General features: G+C 44.2%; 2 protein-coding genes across 4 annotated transcripts in view; both read left to right on the forward strand.

Annotated features, from left to right (window-relative positions):
- Positions 1–20,606, forward strand: part of LOC308689724 (uncharacterized protein) — a 461,468-nt gene that overhangs the window by 103,028 nt on the left and 337,834 nt on the right. The gene's annotated exons all lie outside the window — the stretch shown is intronic.
- Positions 154–4,866, forward strand: LOC308689839 (uncharacterized protein). Of its 2 annotated transcripts, none has more exons than XR_014030068.1 (11): positions 154–231; positions 2,019–2,217; positions 2,367–2,416; positions 2,860–2,908; positions 3,013–3,088; positions 3,189–3,270; positions 3,363–3,396; positions 3,480–3,566; positions 3,709–3,873; positions 4,035–4,092; positions 4,185–4,866. XR_014030068.1 is itself a non-coding variant. In XM_081363876.1 (11 exons), the coding sequence occupies exons 5-9, from the start codon at positions 3,066–3,068 to the stop codon at positions 3,831–3,833; spliced, it is 315 nt and encodes a 104-aa protein (XP_081220002.1). In that variant the 5' UTR covers positions 154–231; positions 2,019–2,217; positions 2,367–2,416; positions 2,860–2,908; positions 3,013–3,065; the 3' UTR covers positions 3,834–3,873; positions 4,035–4,092; positions 4,185–4,866. The 2 variants fall into 2 exon arrangements, 1 of the variants encoding a protein (XP_081220002.1); XM_081363876.1 differs by having other exon boundaries at positions 3,745–3,873.

Below are 20,606 nucleotides of genomic sequence, written 5' to 3' on the forward strand. Positions count from 1 at the left end.
CGCTCACGGTTCGTCCCCTGTATCTCCGCTGGGGTCTGCCCACTTTTCTAGCATTTTTCAAATATTGCCAGTGGGTGGAGTCAGGCTCTGACCTAAAGCACAAACAGAGAAGTACCTCCACCGATCGAGAGGGGCAGCACCTAAAAAACTGAAGCAGATAACTCGTCTCGTCACCTCTATGCTCCTCACACGGTTGCAGTATTTGGAGAGAGGAAATATACGATCTTTTAAGTAAGTACATTTTGCCTTTTTGTGTGATGCAATATTACTATGTTCATTTTTGACATTGTTTTTAGTACTTCTTCTTAAAATCTGTTCTTGCCTAACTAGTCAAGTCAAGTCAAGTCAAGTTTATTTATATAGCGCTTTTCACAACACAGGTTGTATCAAAGCAGCTTCACAGTAATAAATTAGAACAATACATCAATGTTTGTTTCTAGTGGAACGTCTACGTTCGGTAATGCTGATCAATAGTATCGTTGATTGATTAATTCAATTAAATATCCCCAAATATCCCCAACTGAGCAAGCCAAAGGCAACAGTGGCAAGGAACCGAAAAACTCCATCAGGTGACCTAATGGAGAAAAAAAAAACCTTGGGAGAACCCGGGCTCAGTCGGGGGCCAGTTCTCCTCTGGCGTTTATGAACTAGAGGTCGGATTTAACTGTAGGATTAAAAGTATTATATGAATGCCTGGCTGAAGAGATGCGTCTTTAATCTAGTTTTAAACTGGGAGAGTGAGTCTGAGCAACGAACAGTATCCGGAAGACTATTCCAGAGTTTTGGTGCTAAATGTGAAAATGCTCTCCCTCCTTTGGTGGATCTGGATATCCTAGGTATGACCAAAAGCCTCGAATTTAGTGATCTTAAAGAGCGCGATGGATTATAGGGCGATAGAAGATCGGTTAAATAGACTGGAGCTAAGCCGTTTAGGGCTTTATAAGTCAGTAGCAATACCTTGTAATTAATACGGGACTTTATAGGTAACCAATGTAGGGATGATAAAATCGGTGTTATATGATCATATTTTCTTGATCTAGTTAGAACTCTAGCGGCGGCATTTTGGACTAACTGTAGCTTGTTTATTAAGGATGCAGGACAACCGGCTAATAACGCATTACAGTAATCTAGTCTCGAGGTCATGAATGCATGAACTAACTTTTCTGCGTCAGAAACTGATAGCATATTACGTAGCTTAGCAATGTTTCTAAGGTGGAAAAAGGCTGTTCTTGTAACATATGAAATATGATTTTCAAAAGACAGGTTGCAGTCTAATATAACACCCAGGTCTTTTACTGTAGAGGATGAAGTAAAAACTCTAGTCAAGCTAAAGTAACTTAAGTTAGTCTTGTTTGCAAAGTTTCCGCCATGTTTCTGACATAGCTAGGCTAACGTTACTTGGTTTCTTCCTGGCGTTGAGTTTTTTTCTTCTTCTAAGTATATGTTTAACTGTTACGTATGTTTGTACAAGTGTGAGTACATGTGGTTTAAGATAGTATTGGTCAGTCGAATTAACTAACGTTACAGTTCCTGAACTACGGACAATTATTCTGCCGCCTAATGTTACGTGGGAATGGAAACGTTAGCAAAATCTTCACGACAAGAAAGACTGATTTTTATAGTAGTATAACTTGTGTTGTTTTCTAACTAAACATAATTATGCTGCTAGTCTAGATTACAGTGTTCGCTACCACATGCTGTTCACCTTTTTTACACAGTTCAAGCATGTTCTAACGTTGCTACATGTTGAAATGTATCTAGCTACAGTAGGTAACGTTAGCCAAACTTTACATCTAGAAAGACTTAGCGGTAGTTTAACTTTTGGTGTTTTCTTACAAAAATAACGATATATATATAGGTTGTTTATATGATTTTGTTTGTCTGAACATGGTTTTCTGTTGATCCACTTGTGAAAATTACTGCTTTTTCGAAGGGGTGAGCATTTTAATGTTGTTGATTTTGCCTGGAAAAAAATGAATCAAAAAGTATACTTTATGCTAATGTGTCTTCTATTTTAGATGCTTCACATTGTTCAGTTTATCAACAAGGAGGATCTGCCATTTGCAGTGGTTCCGCAAGAGTGGTTTAGCGAAGGGCATGTGCCATTGGCCCCCATTTAACCTCCGCAAAAAAGACAAGGGAACAATTTAGCCATCCGCTGCACACCTCCACACAGCACCTGGGAGAAACATCATTTTAAGTTCATGAAGGGAGCAGGTATATGGGTCTGACTTGTACATTTGATTTTCCTTTATTTCATCTGTGTAATTTATTTGTCTGTTCATTGTGGATAACGGACTCTTTCATTCATTATTATTATTATTATTATTATTATTATTATCAAATTTCTGTTTCCTCTTCCTCAGAACCAGGTTTCTCCCCAGTAATCCAGAATCCGCCAAGAGTTTGAGTACAAGTAAGTGATGTTATTTGTGAAGTTTTTTGTCTTGGAAACTATTGCTTCTATTTAAAGTCGGCATGAACCAGAAGTTACAAACGACTTTTCTCCAGTGTTGTGATGTATTTCCAAGTGAAAGGGAATATTGAATAGAGGAGCAGGGTTTTACTCTAGCTCTCCTCACCTCCATCTCTGCTCATAGCAGACTAATGGTTTGAGGGAAGTTGCCACGCCCTCACGCCATTGCACATGACTGGAAGAGAAGTTGTTTCGAGGGGGGAGGGAAGGGTAATGTATTTGATTAAAGATTATAAGGGTACATGAATAAAAAAAAATGAAGTGCACAGATGAATCATTTACATAAACACTACAATAGTACATATAAAAATACAAATTGTAAAAAAAATTTCATGCTGACTTTAAGATGATGAATCCTTTTATCATAATCTGTTTTTCACTAGGACACTTGATGGGATTCGCTGCAGCAGTTTCTGGATGAAAGGTGTTGAGGTGTGTTGTACATTCCATTAGCTTTGCACAGTTCAATTATTGTTTCGTTACTGAATATGCAATACTCTGCATTGAAATGAAAGATGTTATGTTTGCTCCCCCAGCTCATCAAGTACTAAGCTTTACACCCCCGGCAGCAAATTTACCCTGGCAGCATATGGGTGAAAACTCTGGAGATATGTAATACGTTGCGCTTAACTAAGTGTTACATTTAAGTCCAATTCATTAAATGTATGCACTAACTTCAAACATATTTTTACATGTCAATGATTGTCAATAGGAGGGAGAAAGTCATTGATCTATTGTTGGCCCTTGTACTCCAATGGCATCTCGTGTCAAGCATGAAGTTTTCAGCTGTGAAGGTATATTCTAGCCCTATGTTTTAATGTCCAGTGTTTTAACAGTATTGAAAATAGTGCCTTTAGTTGTTTTTTATTTTATTTTTTAAATGTAGAACCAGGCCCTGAGGGATAGCAATGCACGAGCAGGTGAGAATTTGCACTGTTTCTTAAATTGTACTTTTTTGTGTGTGATGTAAGTCCAAAATTACCATATGCCTTTCATTTTGTAGCTTCGGATGACAGCGGCTTACTTCAAGAGCAGGTGAAGCAAGTTCAACAAACAATGTTGAAGATGTTTGCTTGCACTGGGCAATCAGGTACAACTTGCAAACAGCACTTGTGGTTGTTGGTTTAATTCCCACTGGGGCTACCTGTACATGTAGTAGATCTAGATATAAATGTCATAGTTTAGTAATTGAGGGACCAGGACTGACTATTTTATTCTGGGAAACCCTGTAGGTGCAGATCAGACCCTTATGCTGTGACGTCTTGCAGAATTTGGTGATGTTGTGTCTGTTGGAGTTATCCCTGTCAGGGGATCTGTTACTCCCCCTACACACCCAGGAAGATTTGCCGTGTCTTGACAACAGTTTGAAGCAGGATAAAAAGCTCCAGGAACAATTTGTAAGTTTGCTGATTATAACGCCATAGAGTAATCTAAAAAGTAAAATTTAAGATTGTATACTGCATATATTACAGTCTGAATCCTTAGCCTTTCACATTTTTTATTTATTTATGAGAAGCTTCAGAGAAATGTAATTTGTAACACTTTTTTGGATTTTCAGCTTGGTGTCGGGGATAAAGCATGTTTTAGAGACATGTTCCTGAAGATCATTGTTCAAAGTAAGTTGGATATATTTTTTATTATATTTAAGTAGATGTGTATGGCCTCAAGCAATTCAAATGAAATGATAGATCTGTATTTTCTAAATTAGCCATCAGGAAGAACCCGGCAACCCAGGATGCCACTGATGAAGCGGTCTAGGTTAACGTTTCGCGTTACCTGAAAGGAGCATCTGACCGTGAAGGCAGAAAAAGGCACCAGGCTGACTACTGACACCCCAGAATCACTGACAACTGAAATCCTTTCTTAATCTTGCAGTCAGTAACATCAAGACCCTTAAAGAAGTCAGAAGTGTCACGCTATACTCACTAACTGTGCAAAATACTTTTATTTTCTTTTTTCAAATATTAGTCCTTGTGCCACAGGTCAGCATTGCAGTTATACCGGTAATGGTCTATTCTACTCCAGAGCTTTACTAAATTACTGCCACTTATCCTATTGTTAGAAATGGCTTGTAAATGTGATGTCATACTTTTATTTATTTTATTTGGTATGCTGCACATTATTTTCAAGTATTCTCTTTACTTGTCATAATGTTTACTGGTAATTTTTTTCACCCTAGAGCTGTCCTCTTTATATGAACAATTATTGTAAGAGTTGTAATTTGCTTGTAAGGCTGTTTTTTGTTGTTCTTTTTTACCAAAATTTAATTAGAAACCTGCATGTTAGTATATTTATTTATTTATTTTTCTGTTATGTTTCAGTGATCTGACACATCTTGTTTAAATGACAGTTACTGTACTTTGAAATGTGGAATAAAAATGCCAAGTGGATATTTGTCTGGTTTGAGCAATCATTATTCTTGATAAACTGCATGCTATAAATATTAAATATATATATATATATATATATATATAGCCAGAATAAGCGGCGGCAGATCGCTGGAAAATAGCGCTTGCCTCCGGCGGGCCGCGGAAGGGTCGCCTTCAATATAAAGGCGGCGGAATAGTGGTTGGCCCGCGGGCCGGCCGCGGAACGAAGGCGGTAGGAAGGCGGCTGCCGCTTTTAAAAAGCGGCTGCCGCCGGCGGTGCGCCGTCCAACGTGTTTGCGATGTCGCCATTCTGCCGCTTCTACTGCCGCCGGAGCACCGACGGTGGTCCGCCGACTCATTGCTATCTGGGCTGGTGAGACCTTATGCTCTATTCCCATTTACAATACATTTCTATGTTATAGCTAGCAAGGACTAAACAGTTTTTAAAATGTTCTGGTTTCAGCATTACTACGAGAAATCATTGCCAAGCAGGAGGTGATGTGTGATATGCAAAGAAATCTGCTGCAGATCGTTCAGGATCTCTCTTCTACACCTACACCACATGGACACCACATGGACAGAAGTTTCCTGCCGTTGAGGGATGCTGAGGCTCTTTTGGCGCCGGACCGTGACATTAAGACAAAGCCAGAGAAGAGAAAGGACTTGGTAATAATTACTTTTATTATTAGTATTTGGACCTGTTTATTTCTTTGCATTTTTTTCTCCGCAATGAACATTCATATTTTCAAAACTTTTTTATTTTTCAGGTGCTGACACTGGGCCTTGCTGGGGGCGTGACCCTCAAGGACACTGTGTGGAAGGTCATGAAGATGCAAAATGAATTGGACAGGCTTCCATGGCAAAACATCATTCCAGGGCCTAGAAGTCAAGAATGTTGTTACAGGTAAAAGTGTAGATTAGATGTACCAGGCAACATTTTTAGGTTCATTTACCAGCTTCGTAGTCACTTCGATGAGCTGCCACCCCTCAATACAGGGTGAATAAAGGCTCTTGGCCGCCTCCAGTGTAGTGGCCACCGTTTTTAGAGGCAAATTCTTTGTTTGTATGTAAACAAAGGGCATAAACGCAGAGAAATGTCTTTGTTTTTCAAAATAACCATGTAAGTGTGAAAGGGGTGTTAGTCTATCGTTCGTGGTCAGACTACACATTATGATATAGTCTGGCTTGTCAGGCTATGTATACATCTCTTTTGTAAGGTCTGTGCCTGTTTAACTCCATAGTGGTAAAGAAACTGTATGAACAAATTATGCTGTCCCTTTCCCTTAAGTCTGTCACACAAAGTCAACAGAAGAATAGGACTTAACTTAAAGGCCTAAATGAAATTTAAGTTTAAATGGCATTGCCTGTCTTTACTTTGTCTTTAAAAAGTCTTATATTTAAATTCTGAAACCTGCCATGATATCTTTAATTGTTTAAGTTTCTAGAAGCCATTCGGAGAAATCCTTGATGCAGAGAATCCACGAACCAGGAAGTGGAGCAATGGTTGAGGCGTTAGTTGTATTTGGCTGGCGATCGAGAGGGGGGTAGGAGGAGGAGAAGCACAGTCCTCCACCACCAGCCACCCACCAACACATAAAGTCAGGCACACATCAACACATAACGTCAGGCACACACCAACACATAAAGTCAGCCACCCACCAACACATAAAGTCAGGCACAAACACACATATACATTCCACTTTGGCCCGTTTCTGGCCACACTTTAACATACACTACCGTTCATAAGTTGGTGGTCTTTCATGGTTTACACAACTAAGTGTGATTTCTAAAACCAAGCTTTGTATCATAAATGTTTTTACATTTTATTTTCTTACATTTTATTTGTATAAAAAAATTAATAATTGTAAATGTTTACCTATTTAGTTCATATGTTTATGTTGATTGAAAATAAACACTTATTTTCAGCAGTTATGGTTTCCTGGTTTGATTTCTCTTTGAATTGCATTGTTTTAATATAATCTGGCAGAGTTGTGGCCTGTGCTCGGGAGACATCTGGCTTTTCAATGGCGATATTATGGCATGAATATGGGCCAATTTAGGGTCTTCTGGCTCTCGTCTGGTAAGACATTGGCATTTTTCTGGCAGCTTTCTGGCGTGCTTTTGGCAAAACTGTTTGGGCATTCCTGCATTCCTGGCGGTATGATTGGCAAAACTAAGAACAGTGTTTGGGCCATAAAAGGCTCGGAACAATTTTGCTATCTGGGATGTACTATAATGCCTACTATGCAGAGTATGTAGTATTTGGAATTTTCTTTTGTCTAAATTTGTAAATTTCTTAAACAGCAAACACTGCTGTTACACATCTCTTTGATGGACATCAAGGCCATTTAGAACCCTCAGCCTCTCACTTTCTTGTGGAAAGTGACATGTTCGTCATGGCAGGCAGAATGGTGGGGCACTCCTTTGTTCATGGAGTACCATGCCTGTCAGGGTTTAGCCCTGCTGTGGTGCATGTCCTGTTTGGAGGAAGCCCGGAAACTGCAACAGTAACTCCAGAGGACTGTCCAGACCTAGACATCCGTGAAACAATCAATCAGGCTTGTATGTTTTTTATCTAACCTCATTATTTCTTGCCTGTTATATACAATCAAGCAAGAAAGTCTCCACCCCCTTGGCCAATTTGTTTTTTCAGTGGGCTCTAATATTTTATGGAAAAATGGCTGAGGGGGAGAAGACTGTGCTATTTTAGATTTTTTATATTCTCCTTAATGAATGTTTTTTGCATTTTAAACTGCTTTTTAATGTTGTATGTAAAGCAATTTAAATAGTGGTATATAGATAAACTTGGCTCGCCTTTCACTTCCCTCTCTGTCTTAAAGCTTGAAGGGGAATCTGAACGCTCAAGACAAGGACAAAACAAGTGTCCAGGAGTTGGCCTACGCTTGGGATCTCCCTGGCCTTACTGGAAATAACCGAAGATGGCTTTTTGAGAAGATGTTGATCCATGCTGTGCGTGAAATTTAAAGAAACTGTCACATATTGGCAAAAGTCATCCTCAGAACTTGCTTTGGGATAATAATAAAAAATTACTTGTTTCACCTTCTGTCCGGTAATGTCATTAACAGGTAATTGGACGTGTCACACGACAAATCAAACAATTCAGGCATGGTCTTAAAGGAGAACTCCGGTCAATTTTAACATTGAGCTAATTTTTTTGTAAATTTGGAGCGCTGTTAGTACAGAGAACAACGACAAAAAATCCTTATCCTCTTTTTAAAATTTTCACCCTGTTGACTTCAATGGGGCAAGTTTTAAACCTGCATAGGTTATCACGCGCGTGAACTCGGCAATCGACTACTGTGGACTTCGACAGAAAACAGGAAGAAAATACAGGTATGAGCGCTGGCTGAATTATTATTATTTTTATTAATATCTTTCACATCTACTGCAGTCAGATTCACCCGTGTTAACTCTAAAGGAATCACTCACATGGCTGGGTACTTGTAATGACACATCAAGGATGTTAAGAGGCTAAAAGCAGGTTTAAATCTTTCCCCATTGAAGTCAACAGGGTGCAACTTTGAAGTCAACAGGGTGCAACTTTTAAAAAGAGGATAACACGGTGTAGGCAACACCGATTTTTGTCGTTGTTCTCTGTATTGACAGCACTCCAAATTTACAAAAAAATTAGCTCAATGTTAAAATTGACCGGAGTTCTCCTTTATAGAGACACCAATGTGGACATTGCTGACCAAACGACCTGACACAGTGGCCCAGCTTTTTCCACAGGAGAGAGCAGTGGATTGTAACCCCTACGGTAACTTTTTACAATTCGATATTATTTGTGTGTGTTGTCACGGGTGAGAAATCACACAACAAGGTCGCTCAGTGAACAATAGCCCCGGAGGGTGGATTTATTAGTGTTACTTCAAAAAGGGTGAAACGGTGAAACAAGATGAGTGCTGTCCTCGTGGCTGGTGCTCTTGTGAAGTCCTCGTGCTCGTGAAGGTGGTTGTCCAGGCGTGCTCAGTCGGGCTGTCGGTCACTCGCTGCCTTCTGTTAAGTGAGGAACAAAGGGTTAGTACCAGCACGTTCAGCATGAGACAGGTTGTCTGTCGAAGTGAGAGAAGTGGCGGCTTTTACAGCCGCTTGATGATGGGCTGCAGCTGTGACCGATCAGCCCGTGATGAGGACGTGCAGGTGCTGTGCGTTGGTTGCCAGGGCGACGCTGATATGCCCAGAGAGACTCGTCACATTCCCCCCCCCCTAAGCGTCGTTCTGGCCCTGGGAACGAGGGGAGAAAGTAGGGGTGAAACAAGGGGTGGGTGGGGAACGACCCCTGACAGACCTGAAAAAGTTGTCCACATCCGTGAGAGTCCATCGGCGTTGGCGTTGGCGGCCCCGGCTCGATGTCGTACTTCAAAGTGGAAGTCCTGGAGTGCGAGGAACCAGCGGGTCACCCTGGCATTGGTATCTTTTGCCCGGGCCATCCACTGTAGAGGGGCATGGTCGGTCAGCAGGGTGAACTTACGGCCAAGGAGGTAATAGCGCAACTCCAGGACTGCCCACTTGATGGCCAGGGCCTCCTTCTCGACGGCGGCGTAGTTCTTCTCTGCCGGGGACAACTTTCTGCTGATGTAGAGAATGGGATGCTCCTCACCTTCCTGGACTTGTGACAGGACGGCTCCTAGTCCGGTGTCAGAAGCATCCGTTTGCAGCAGGAAGGGGCAGCCGAAATCAGGAGCGCGGAGTACCGGAGACGCCGTCAGTGCCGTCTTCAGTAGGGCGAAGGCCTCCTCGGCGGCTGTCGTCCAACAGATCTTCTCGGGCTGCCCCTTCCTGGTCAGGTCTGTCAGGGGGGCGGCTAAAGAGGAGAAGTTGGGGATAAAACAGCGATAGTACCCCGCCAACCCCAAAAAGGCTCGTACCTGGGACTTTGTCTGAGGCTTTGGAGCGGCGCGTATGGCTTCTACCTTCTTTTCCTGGGGGCGGATGAGGCCTCGGCCGACCTGGTATCCCAGGTACTTCGCCTCGGACAACGCTAGGTGGCATTTTCGGGGGTTGGCGGTTAGTCCAGCCCGCCGGAGCTCCGAGAGCACCCTCCGCAGACGTTCCAGATGTTCATCCCATGCCTCGGAATGCACCACGACGTCTTCCAAATATGCGGCTGCATACGCTTGGTGGGGTCTTAGGACGATGTCCATCATGCGCTGGAAGGTCGCTGGTGCTCCATGCAGGCCAAAGGGAAGGGTCCGGTACTGCCAGTGGCCACTAGGGGTAGAAAAAGCAGTCTTCGCTTTAGCAGAAGAGGTAAGTGGTACCTGCCAGTATCCCTTTGTGAGATCCAGGGTTGTGATGTACCGGGCCCTCCCTAGGCGGTCTAATAGCTCGTCGACCCGAGGCATGGGATAGCCGTCGAATTCGGAGACTTCGTTCAGCCGGCGGAAGTCATTGCAGAAGCGGAGGGTGCCATCCGGCTTGGGTACCATCACGATAGGGCTGGACCATGGGCTGCGAGATGGTTCGATTACCCCCAACTTCAGCATTTCCTGGATTTCCTCCTCAATAGCCTGCCGACGAGCTTCTGGGACTCGGTAGGGCCGTTGCCTGACGATTACTCCAGGGGGCGTCCTGATGTCGTGGTGGATGACGTTAGTCTGCCAGGGCGTAGGGGAGAACACGTCTGAAAACTGTCTGACCAGGTGCTGCAGCTCGGTCTTCTGGGCAGCCGACAGGTGGGGATTCATGTCGACAACCACGGGATCGGTGAGACTGAGGGCGGCGAGTTGGTCTCGGGTCCCTTGCCACTTCTTTAGTAAGTTGAGGTGGTATAACTGCTCTGCTTGTCTTCTTCCAGGTTGGCGAATCCGGTAAGTCACTGGTCCAACCTTCTCCACAACGGTGTATGGCCCTTGCCACGACGCCAGGAATTTACAGGCAGAGGTAGGGTCCAAAACCATAACTCTGTCTCCCGGCTGGAACTCCCGTGGTTGGGCTGCCCAATTATAGTGGCGTTGTTGGGCCTGCTGTGCCTTGCTGAGGTGGTCCCGGACTAATGGCATGACGCGGTCTATCCTCTCCCTCATCTGTTTTACGTGCTCGATGACCGTGCGGTGGGGTGCAGGCTGCTGTTCCCAGGCTTCTCGAGCGACATCCAGCAGGCCCCGAGGCTGGCGGCCGAAGAGGAGTTCGAAGGGGGTGAAACCAGTTGAGGCTTGAGGGACCTCGCGGATGCCGAAAAGGACGTAGGGGATCATAAGGTCCCAGTCCCGCTTGTCCTCCGCTGCTACTCTTCGGAGCATCTGTTTTAGGGTTTGGTTAAAGCGTTCCACGAGTCCGTCGGTCTGCGGATGATAGACAGTTGTCCTCAACTGTTTCACCCCCAGCAGCCTACAGAGGTCAGCCATTAGCCGGGACATGAATGGTGTTCCCTGGTCAGACAGGATCTCAGTTGGGATGCCGACCCGGCTGGCCAACAGAAACAGCTCCTGGGCGATGGCTTTCGCTGTGGCTTTCCGCAGGGGGACTGCTTCTGGATACCGGGTGGCGTAATCCACGATGACGAGGATGTGTTCATGTCCCCGGGCAGACTTAGGCAACGGCCCCACCAGATCCATTCCGATCCGCTCGAAGGGCACCTCGATGATGGGTAAGGGAATCAGCGGGCTGGGGGGAGGAGTCCTGGGAGCCGTGCGTTGGCAGGTCGGGCAGGTTTTACAGAAAGCCTTCACGTCAGCCTCCAGGCCTGGCCAGTTAAACCGATCCCGGATTCGCTGGATAGTATTAGCCACTCCTAGGTGACCTGCCATCGGATGGGAGTGGGCCAGCTCGAGGATGGTCTCCGTCTTCGTCCGAGGGACGACCAAAAGTTCCTTCTCCTCCCCCCTTCGCTGGGCGACGCAGTATAGCAGAACGCTTCGGACTACAAAATGCGGGAGAGGATGGGGCCGTGGGAGGACGTCTTTGCCGTCAATGGCTCTAACCTGACTCCAACAGTGTTTCAGACGATCGTCCTCCCGCTGGTCTTTGGCAAAAGAGCCCCCCTCGCTGGCCTGTTGGAACACTTCATAGAAGAGGTTAGTATTTAACGAGGGGGACTCACCATCTCTCCCGCTGTCTGAAGCTAGCAGCGCCGGCCGGCAGCGTGGTCCCTGTGGCCGGCGACGGCGGCGACAGTTCCGTTCCGGGCTGGTGGGCTGGGCGGCGGCGGTGAGCAGGCGGTCAAACCCCGGCCAATCTCTTCCAAGCAGTAGTGGGACTGGTAAGTTCTTCACCAATCCAGCTTCAACGGGCCAGGTGCCATGGGCGGCAGCGATGTTCACGCGGCGAGCTGGAACTTGTTGGGTGTCTCCATGCACACACGTGATCGGTAGGTAACTTTTCTGGCCGGGGTAAGGAGGGCACAGATGGGCCTGGATGAGGGTGACGGCGCTGCCCGAATCCAGAAGCGCGCGGATGAGCTTGCCGTTCAACTTGACATCCGCCTCTGGAGCCGCAGGTGGAACGCGCTGATGGAGGATGCAGCAGAAATGGCGGCACTCTCTCTCCCGCCTCCCGTTGGTGGACAGCATCCGCCAGCTCGATCGCCTCCACCAAGGCGAGGACAGTGGCGGGGTTCCTCATACCCACCGCCTGACGATGGGACCGAGGCAGGGCGCGGAGGAGGCGATCGACGACCACTTGTTCCACTACCTGAGCTGCGGTGGGTTCCCCGTCCAGCAGCCAATGTTGAGCCAGACGGACCAAATCAGCGGCCTGGGCTCGCGCTGGCACCCGGACTTTGAAGTCCCACTCATGGAACTGTTGCGCTGCACAGATGGGGGAAAGACCCAGCCGGGCGAGGATCTCACGTTTCACTTCCCTGTAGTCGTCAGTGATCGCGGGAGGAAGGGAAAAATAAGCTCGCTGAGCCTCACCAGTGAGGAGGGGTGCCAGCGCGGAAGCCCAATCTTCTATGGGCCATCCCTCACGGTTAGCAGTGGTTTCAAATATTTGTAGAAATGCCTCAACATCGTCGTGAGCCGTCATTTTGGGTAAAAGTCGGGTCGCTCGCGTTCGGGGGTCAGGTAGTGGAAACGGCTGGGCATTGAGGGCAGCGATGTCTTCTTCAGCTCTGCCCTGCCGAGTGGCCAGATGTTCCATTATTTGCTGCTGACGGATGCTTACTTCTGTGAGGCGTTGCAGTAATTCCTCCATTTCCACGGAGAGAGAGAGCGCCGATCGGTGCTAGGGGTGGTGAACAGAGAGAAAGAAAAAAATATTACTGCGGTGAACTGCAAACACTTGTGTGTGATTTCTCATGCAGTTGCCCGCATTCTCCACCAGATGTCACGGGTGAGAAATCACACAACAAGGTCGCTCAGTGAACAATAGCCCCGGAGGGTGGATTTATTAGTGTTACTTCAAAAAGGGTGAAACGGTGAAACAAGATGAGTGCTGTCCTCGTGGCTGGTGCTCTTGTGAAGTCCTCGTGCTCGTGAAGGTGGGTGTCCAGGCGTGCTCAGTCGGGCTGTCGGTCACTCGCTGCCTTCTGTTAAGTGAGGAACAAAGGGTTAGTACCAGCACATTCAGCATGAGACAGGTTGTCTGTCGAAGTGAGAGAAGTGGCGGCTTTTTCAGCCGCTTGATGATGGGCTGCAGCTGTGACCGATCAGCCCGTGATGAGGACGTGCAGGTGCTGTGCGTTGGTTGCCAGGGCGACGCTGATATGCCCAGAGAGACTCGTCACAGTGTATATATTATATAGATAGAATCCATGATAAAGTGGTAAGATTATTAAAGTCATGTTGTTTTATTGTCAATGTTGATAATCCTGCAGCACATCACCTGGCCTCATGAAGATGACGACGATGACGACGATTATTCACTTGACACAAAATGCCGCATATCAGGTTATCTTCGCCACTTCATTGAAAATGGTATGTGTACAGAGTTTGAAATCTTGCCAACGTGTTAATAAAATAAGTTAGTCACCCAAAGTTTTTATTTATAAGTGGCAGGTTACTTTTTAAACAGTAATAGAAATTGTTTAATTCATTATTAAGATTATTATTAAGACTATCTTTGCACACCTGTATATAGGACAGGAAGAGTAGATAACCGCACACTCTTCACACACAGCTTTATTAATAGTATTTTTTTAATACCTTTTTGACATTTCACCAGGGTATATATGGTGTTATGGTATTTCTGTTCAAGAAACTGCTTTATTTGTTACATAACAGAGCTACTATGATACATTTATTGAATACTAAACATTATTTTAATTTTCTAAATTATTTTCCATTATTTGTAGCAACCTATCATTTGATCCATTTTGTTTAATCCACAGCATCACCTGATGAATTGACTGACCTGTTGAATTTCTGGACAGGGTGGGAGATTATGCCAAGGAATAACCTATCCATTGAGGTGGATAAAGGCAGCTTCCCAACAGCCTCCACCTGTTTTGAGACCCTGCGAATCCCAGGACATTACAAGGACTATGCATCCTTTAAAAATGACATCCTGGCTTGTATTGGCACTTGCCAAACAGGATTTGGTCTTGTGTAGGGACAAAGCAGTGGTGAATAACGCCATATGTTAATGTTAAATGTTTAAATGATTGCATATTAATATGCTAAATGACGAATACAAATTTCATTATGTTTTTTGATGGATATATACAGTATGGGGGTTGAATAATTATATTAATTGGCATGCAACCTGCTAGCAATGGCAATGTAGCAACTTCAAAGTTAATGTCCTTTTAAAAAAAGTTTTAAAGAAAGTTAAGTGTTATTTTAGTTACGAACAAATGCAGTTAAGCACAGAAATATTTGGATGAAGTATATTTTGCTGCCGCTGCTTTTCTCAGATTGCTTCATAAGTATTTGTCTGCGAGGTTCTTATAATAAATGTATCATTGTGTTCATGACGGATCCATTTTTCATTACATACAAATTTATCAGTGATTGACATTTATTATTTCAGATTGGAATGATGGAAACTCATAGATTAACTCATATGATGCCTGTTTTATTTCACTGTGCTTAACATCTTATGCAGAAATGCATCTGTCTCCAGAGTGAATGTTGTTGTGGCAAATTCAAAGTTCTTTTTGGTTCAGGTCTCAAAGAAGTCTCACGGAGTCGAGGTTCCAGGTCAGAAGAATTAACTTTATTCTACAGACAATAAAGGAGAAGCCAGCTGGTCATTCTGAAGTTATAACATCCAGCACTCATTTTTTATATCTTTTTCATATCATCAAGTCTCCAATAGGTACCCCCAAACCTATCTCTTCCCCTCTTTCACGCCTGGTGACCTTGGCACAGTTAGACATGTCTTCTCTATTGGTCAAACCCCACATAATGGTGCTTTGTTTCATACAGTATTTCGACACTCTGCATGTCTGGGTATTTTTCCATTTTCTCATCTTTTTAGACCTATTTTTTCATGCTTGTCATGTTCATTACATCATACTTAGACATGAATCAAGGAAAATTCTCCAAAAATGTTAAATGCCTAGAACAAATCCACTATAACCTTTGTTGCTTTTGCAAACATGCTTTTTCAATCTTTGGTACCAAATAACTTCTATAAAGACATGACACTGATCATCTTAACACCCATCTGTGCTTTTAAGGGTCATTTGACTGCAACTTAGCAACAGTTTTCAGTCTGATTAACTTCATAACATCCTAAATATGAAAATAGTGCATGTTTAATCCTCCGGTTATTCATGGAAAATGTGTATATCAGTTTGATCTTCAGTGGTAATAACACATTTTGCAATGGATGTCTGTCAAAGTGATGACTTGTCAATTGAACTAGATGTACCGCATGGCGGTACAAAATATGACCGCCGCTCAGGCCTGCACTGGCTTTCCACAAAAAATATACTTATACATACTAAATGTTTTTTTTCAAAGGACCCTCCCATTCAGTTTCTACAAACCTCTACCAAACGGTTGAGGTACCCGTTGATGGTAAAAGTCAGTTATCTGACTTTGCCATGGGTTTGTTGTGTTTTACTGAAATAAAAAACATTTTTCCCCAAAAAAGTGGTTTTATCTTGTAGCCCTGGTCCCAGAGTTTAAAAAAAAACAATGTTAACAAAATTAAACTCATTCCCACTGTACCTAGTAGAACACTTAAGTAAATGTCCCATTGAAATTAATGGGATTTTATGGATTTAGGTGAAGAAAGTGTACACATAATACATTTTGGTCTGTACCATGAAGAGAAAACTGATTCAACTATATAAACTATATATTTTCTGAAAGCGTAGACTCTCAGGATGTGATCTAACATGGCATGAAACATGTCCCACCCACCTCATTAGTATACTGCCCAAGCATAACACATTGGGTATTGGTAAATCAGGTATATGGCTGATACCTAAAAAAAGTATTAGTATGTGCATGTCTGTCTGTGTGTGTGTGTATGTGTGTGTGTTTGTGTATGTGTGTGTCTGTGTGTGTGTGTGTCTGTGCGTGTATGTATGCGTGCGTACATGTGTGTGCGCGTGTGTGTGTCTGTGCGTGTGGATGTCAGTGTGTGTGCATGCTTGCGTTTGTTTGTATTCCTGCATGTGTGTGTGTGACAGTATCATCCTAAACCAGCAACCCTTCGCTCAACAGCACCATCTACAGGCCGATGAGTGTACAGTCACTAAATGTGCACATAAATGAATTTATTTTATACCCCCCCATGGATGAAATTCTACGAAACTTAGCATACCCCCAGAGGATGTCAAGTTAATCATACACATGAAATATGGTGCAGTTCTGAACATCTCCACTGAAGATAGGGGCGATTAAAGCAGAATAATATTGCATTTTCATTTTTTATGGGAGGGGCGCAAATCACAAATGAGTGATTATGGGCTAGGTTGATGTGGGCCCTTAAGAGCAACATACCATAAAAATTTCTTCATCCTCGGTGCCACGGTTCAAGTAGTTGTTTAGGAAAACCTGAATTTTTTGGGTTTGGGGGGGCCCAGCGCGGGGGGGGGGGTGCCGGGGACCAAACGAAATTTTTCCGTAAAAGTCTAGTGGGGCTACATCCTCACCAAATTTCATGTTCCCCGGTGTTTCGGTGTCCCTGGTATCGTTGACGGAAAATTCAGTAGATTGACGGGAAAAAAAAAAACTTTGACAATCGATTATGGGCTAGGTTGATGTGGGCCCTTAAGAGCAACATACTTTGCAAATTTCTTCATCCTCGGTGCCACGGTTCAGGTAGTTATTTAGGAAAAACTGCATTTTTCGGGGTTTGGGGGGGCCCAGCACGGGGGGGGGGAGTGGCCCCCGGGGACCAAACGAAATTTTTCCGTAAAAGTCTAGTGGGGCTACATGCCCACCAAATTTCATGTTCCCCGGTGTTTCGGTGTCCCTGGTATCGTTGACGGAAAATTCAGTAGATTGACAAAAAAAAAAAAAAAAAAAAAAAAAAACTTTGACAATCCCTATATGACCGCTTTCGCTAGCGGCGGTCATAATAAGAGTCATATACGGTAGGTCACTACAACTCATGTACTGATTAATTTGTGGGGCGTTTGCTCAAATAGTCAAATTAGCAGCTGCTGCCAGTCTTACAAAGGGTTTTTATTGCCAGTTTAATTAAGTTGTTCACATCTGTACACTATAAAGGCCCGTTCATAAAACTCAAAACAATTACAAGAAATGCCTAAAATGTATTTATGTCTTGTAAATGTTGGTAGTTAGCTTGCCCTGATCTGACACACTATGGAAAAAAGAGTTCAAACAGAACAGAAACAAGGGGGGCATGTGTGTGTCTTTCACTTTTCAGATAGAACATGCTCACAAAATTGAACAGCAGCAACATAGATATCACAGCCAAAGGACTGGGATGCAGCTCTTCGGTCAACAACCTCTCTTAAAGCTTCCATTTGTCCATCAGTCAGTGGGCTTTCTGTGTCTGGGACGATGACACTGGAATAGCCATCAGCAGGAAGTCCACTGTTTTCCCACTCAATGTGAGGAATATCCATACCCTATCAAAGCAAAATAGAAAAACCTTACTTGTTTGCAGTATTATTTATCCTAATGGCTTTATGGCACTTACTGTAACCTACACTTTTGTAAACCACTTTGCTAAATATTTATCAACTTAAAGGAATACTTCACCGATGAGTGTTAGGCTTTGTATCCGTAGTGCAATGTTACCCATTTCCAATCTTCCCTTTCTTGCCAAACTTTTAAAGCGAATTGTTTCTACTCAATTGCACTCCGATCTATCTGCAAATAATCTTTATGAGCCCCTTCAATTGGGATTCCATAAACTCCACAGCACTGAAACAGCATTAGTTAAGGTCACTAATGACTTGTTAATCGCTTCTGATTCTGGCTGTCTTTCTATTTTGAATCTTCTTGATCTTAGTGCTGTTTTCGACACTTGATCATAATATTTTACTTACTTGATTAGAATCTGTCTTTGGTGTTTCTGATACTGCACTAAGCTGGTTTAAGTCCTATTTTTCTGATAGAAAGAAATTTGTCGCTATGGGTGGTTGCAGTTCTGATATTTATGTAGTGCAATCTGGTGTTCCTCAAGGTTCAATCTCGGGCCCTATACTTTTTAGCATCTAAATTTATCCTCTTGGTCAACTTTTAAGATCACTTGGTCTCAGTTTTCACTTTTATGCAGATGATACCCAGGTTTATATACATTCAAAACCTGTTGTTAATGTGGCTGTGTCCTTTCTTTCTCTATGTATTTCGGAGATTAAAAAATGGATGTCTAGAAATGTTCTATGTTTAAACAGTGACAAGACGGAGGTAATGCTCATTGGTTCACCACACCAGCAACGTAAGGCTGGGTCTCCAACTGTAAGTGTAGATGTTTCTACACTTCAATTTCAAACAAAATAAAAAAATTGGGGGGTGATATTTGATACTAATTTAACATTTGTTCCTCATGTTCAGAGCACTGTCAAGACAATTTTTTCATCTAAGAAATACAGCCAGATTGTGTCCCATGTTGCCACTCTCAGTGGCTGAAAAGTTTTGCATTGATTACAGCAATGCTTTGCTGGCCGGGGTCTCAAAAGCTACCCTTAACAACTAACAGTTGGTTCAAAATTCTGCCGCCTGAATCCTGTCTGGAAACAGGACAAGGGATCATATCACTCCTGTTCTGGCATCTTTACAATGGCTCCCTGTTAGATTCTGTGTTGATTTTAAAATCATTATGCTTGCCTATAAGGCTTTGCAAGGACTGGCACCTCATTAATCTCTCTGAGCTTTTAACCCCTTACACACCAGCACGTGATCCCTGCTCCTCGGAAGCTGGCCTTTTAATTGTTCCGCTTACTCGTTTAAAATCCATGGGTGATAGGGCTTTTTCTTCGAATGCTCCAAAACTTTGTAATTCCCTGCCTGCTGAGATAAGGCAAGCTGAATCCCTTAGTGTTTTTAAATCATCCCTTAAAATGTATTTGTTTAGGGTAGCTTTTACATGATTGTTCATAATTGCCTTATTATTATTATTATTAATCGAACATTTGATAGTATGTTTTTATTTGGTGTTTTATTTTCATCTGTTTTTTCTTTCATTAATGCATTGTTTGTAAAATTTTATGTTTTATCTTGTTTCTATTCTTGTGAAGCGCTTTGCGATGCTACTTTTAAAGGCGCAATAGAAAAAGTTTATTATTATTATCTTCAACATGTTTTACGCTAAAAAAAATACTTTTTGTTGGGAACGATATTTAGATTTTACTATGGTAAAAAGGTTCTTTTCTAAGGGAAGGCAGGGAAGGTAATGTCGCAACAGGCAGGACTCAATTACGGCATTCCCATAGTATTTAATAGTAATGTAACCGGGTGGTAAATACCCTTAAAGTTTGTTTCTCTCCTTGCATGTTAAAATTTGGTCAGGGGTTGGAGCCTTCACTGGACTCTGGTCAGGGGCTGGAGCCAGCACTGGACTCTGCACAGGGACTGGAGCCATCTCTGGGCTCTGGTCAGGGGTTGGAGCCTTCACTAGACTCTGGTCAGGGGCTGGAGCCATCTCTGGGCTCTGGTCAGGGGCTGGAGCCTTCACTAGACTCTGGTCAGGGACTGGAGCCTTCACTAGACTCTGGTCAGGGGCTGGAGCCTTCACTGGACTCTGCACAGGGGCTGGAGCCAGCACTGGACTCTGCACAGGGACTGGAGCCATCTCTGGGCTCTGGTCAGAGACTGGAGCCATCTCTGGGCTCTGGTCAGGGGTTGGAGCCTTCACTAGACTCTGGTCAGGGGCTGGAGCCTTCACTGGACTCTGCACAGGGGCTGGAGCCAGCACTGGACTCTGCACAGGGACTGGAGCCATCTCTGGGCTCTGGTCAGGGGCTGGAGCCTTCACTACACTCTGGTCAGGGACTGGAGCCTTCACTAGACTCTGGTCAGGGGCTGGAGCCTTCACTGGACTCTGCACAGGGGCTGGAGCCAGCACTGGACTCTGCACAGGGACTGGAGCCATCTCTGGGCTCTGGTCAGATACTGGAGCCATCTCTGGGCTCTGGTCAGGGGTTGGAGCCTTCACTAGACTCTGGTCAGGGGCTGGAGCCTTCACTGGACTCTGCACAGGGGCTGGAGCCAGCACTGGACTCTGCACAGGGACTGGAGCCATCTCTGGGCTCTGGTCAGGGGTTGGAGCCTTCACTAGACTCTGGTCAGGGGTTGGAGCCTTCACTAGACTCTGGTCAGGGGCTGGAGCCAGCACTGGACTCTGCGCAGGGACTGGAGCCATCTCTGGGCTCTGGTCAGAGGTTGGAGACTTCACTAGACTCTGGTCAGGGGTTGGAGCCTTCACTA

Source organism: Scardinius erythrophthalmus, assembly GCF_964197995.2.
Source record: "Scardinius erythrophthalmus genome assembly, chromosome: 4".
Taxonomy (NCBI): domain Eukaryota; kingdom Metazoa; phylum Chordata; class Actinopteri; order Cypriniformes; family Leuciscidae; genus Scardinius; species Scardinius erythrophthalmus.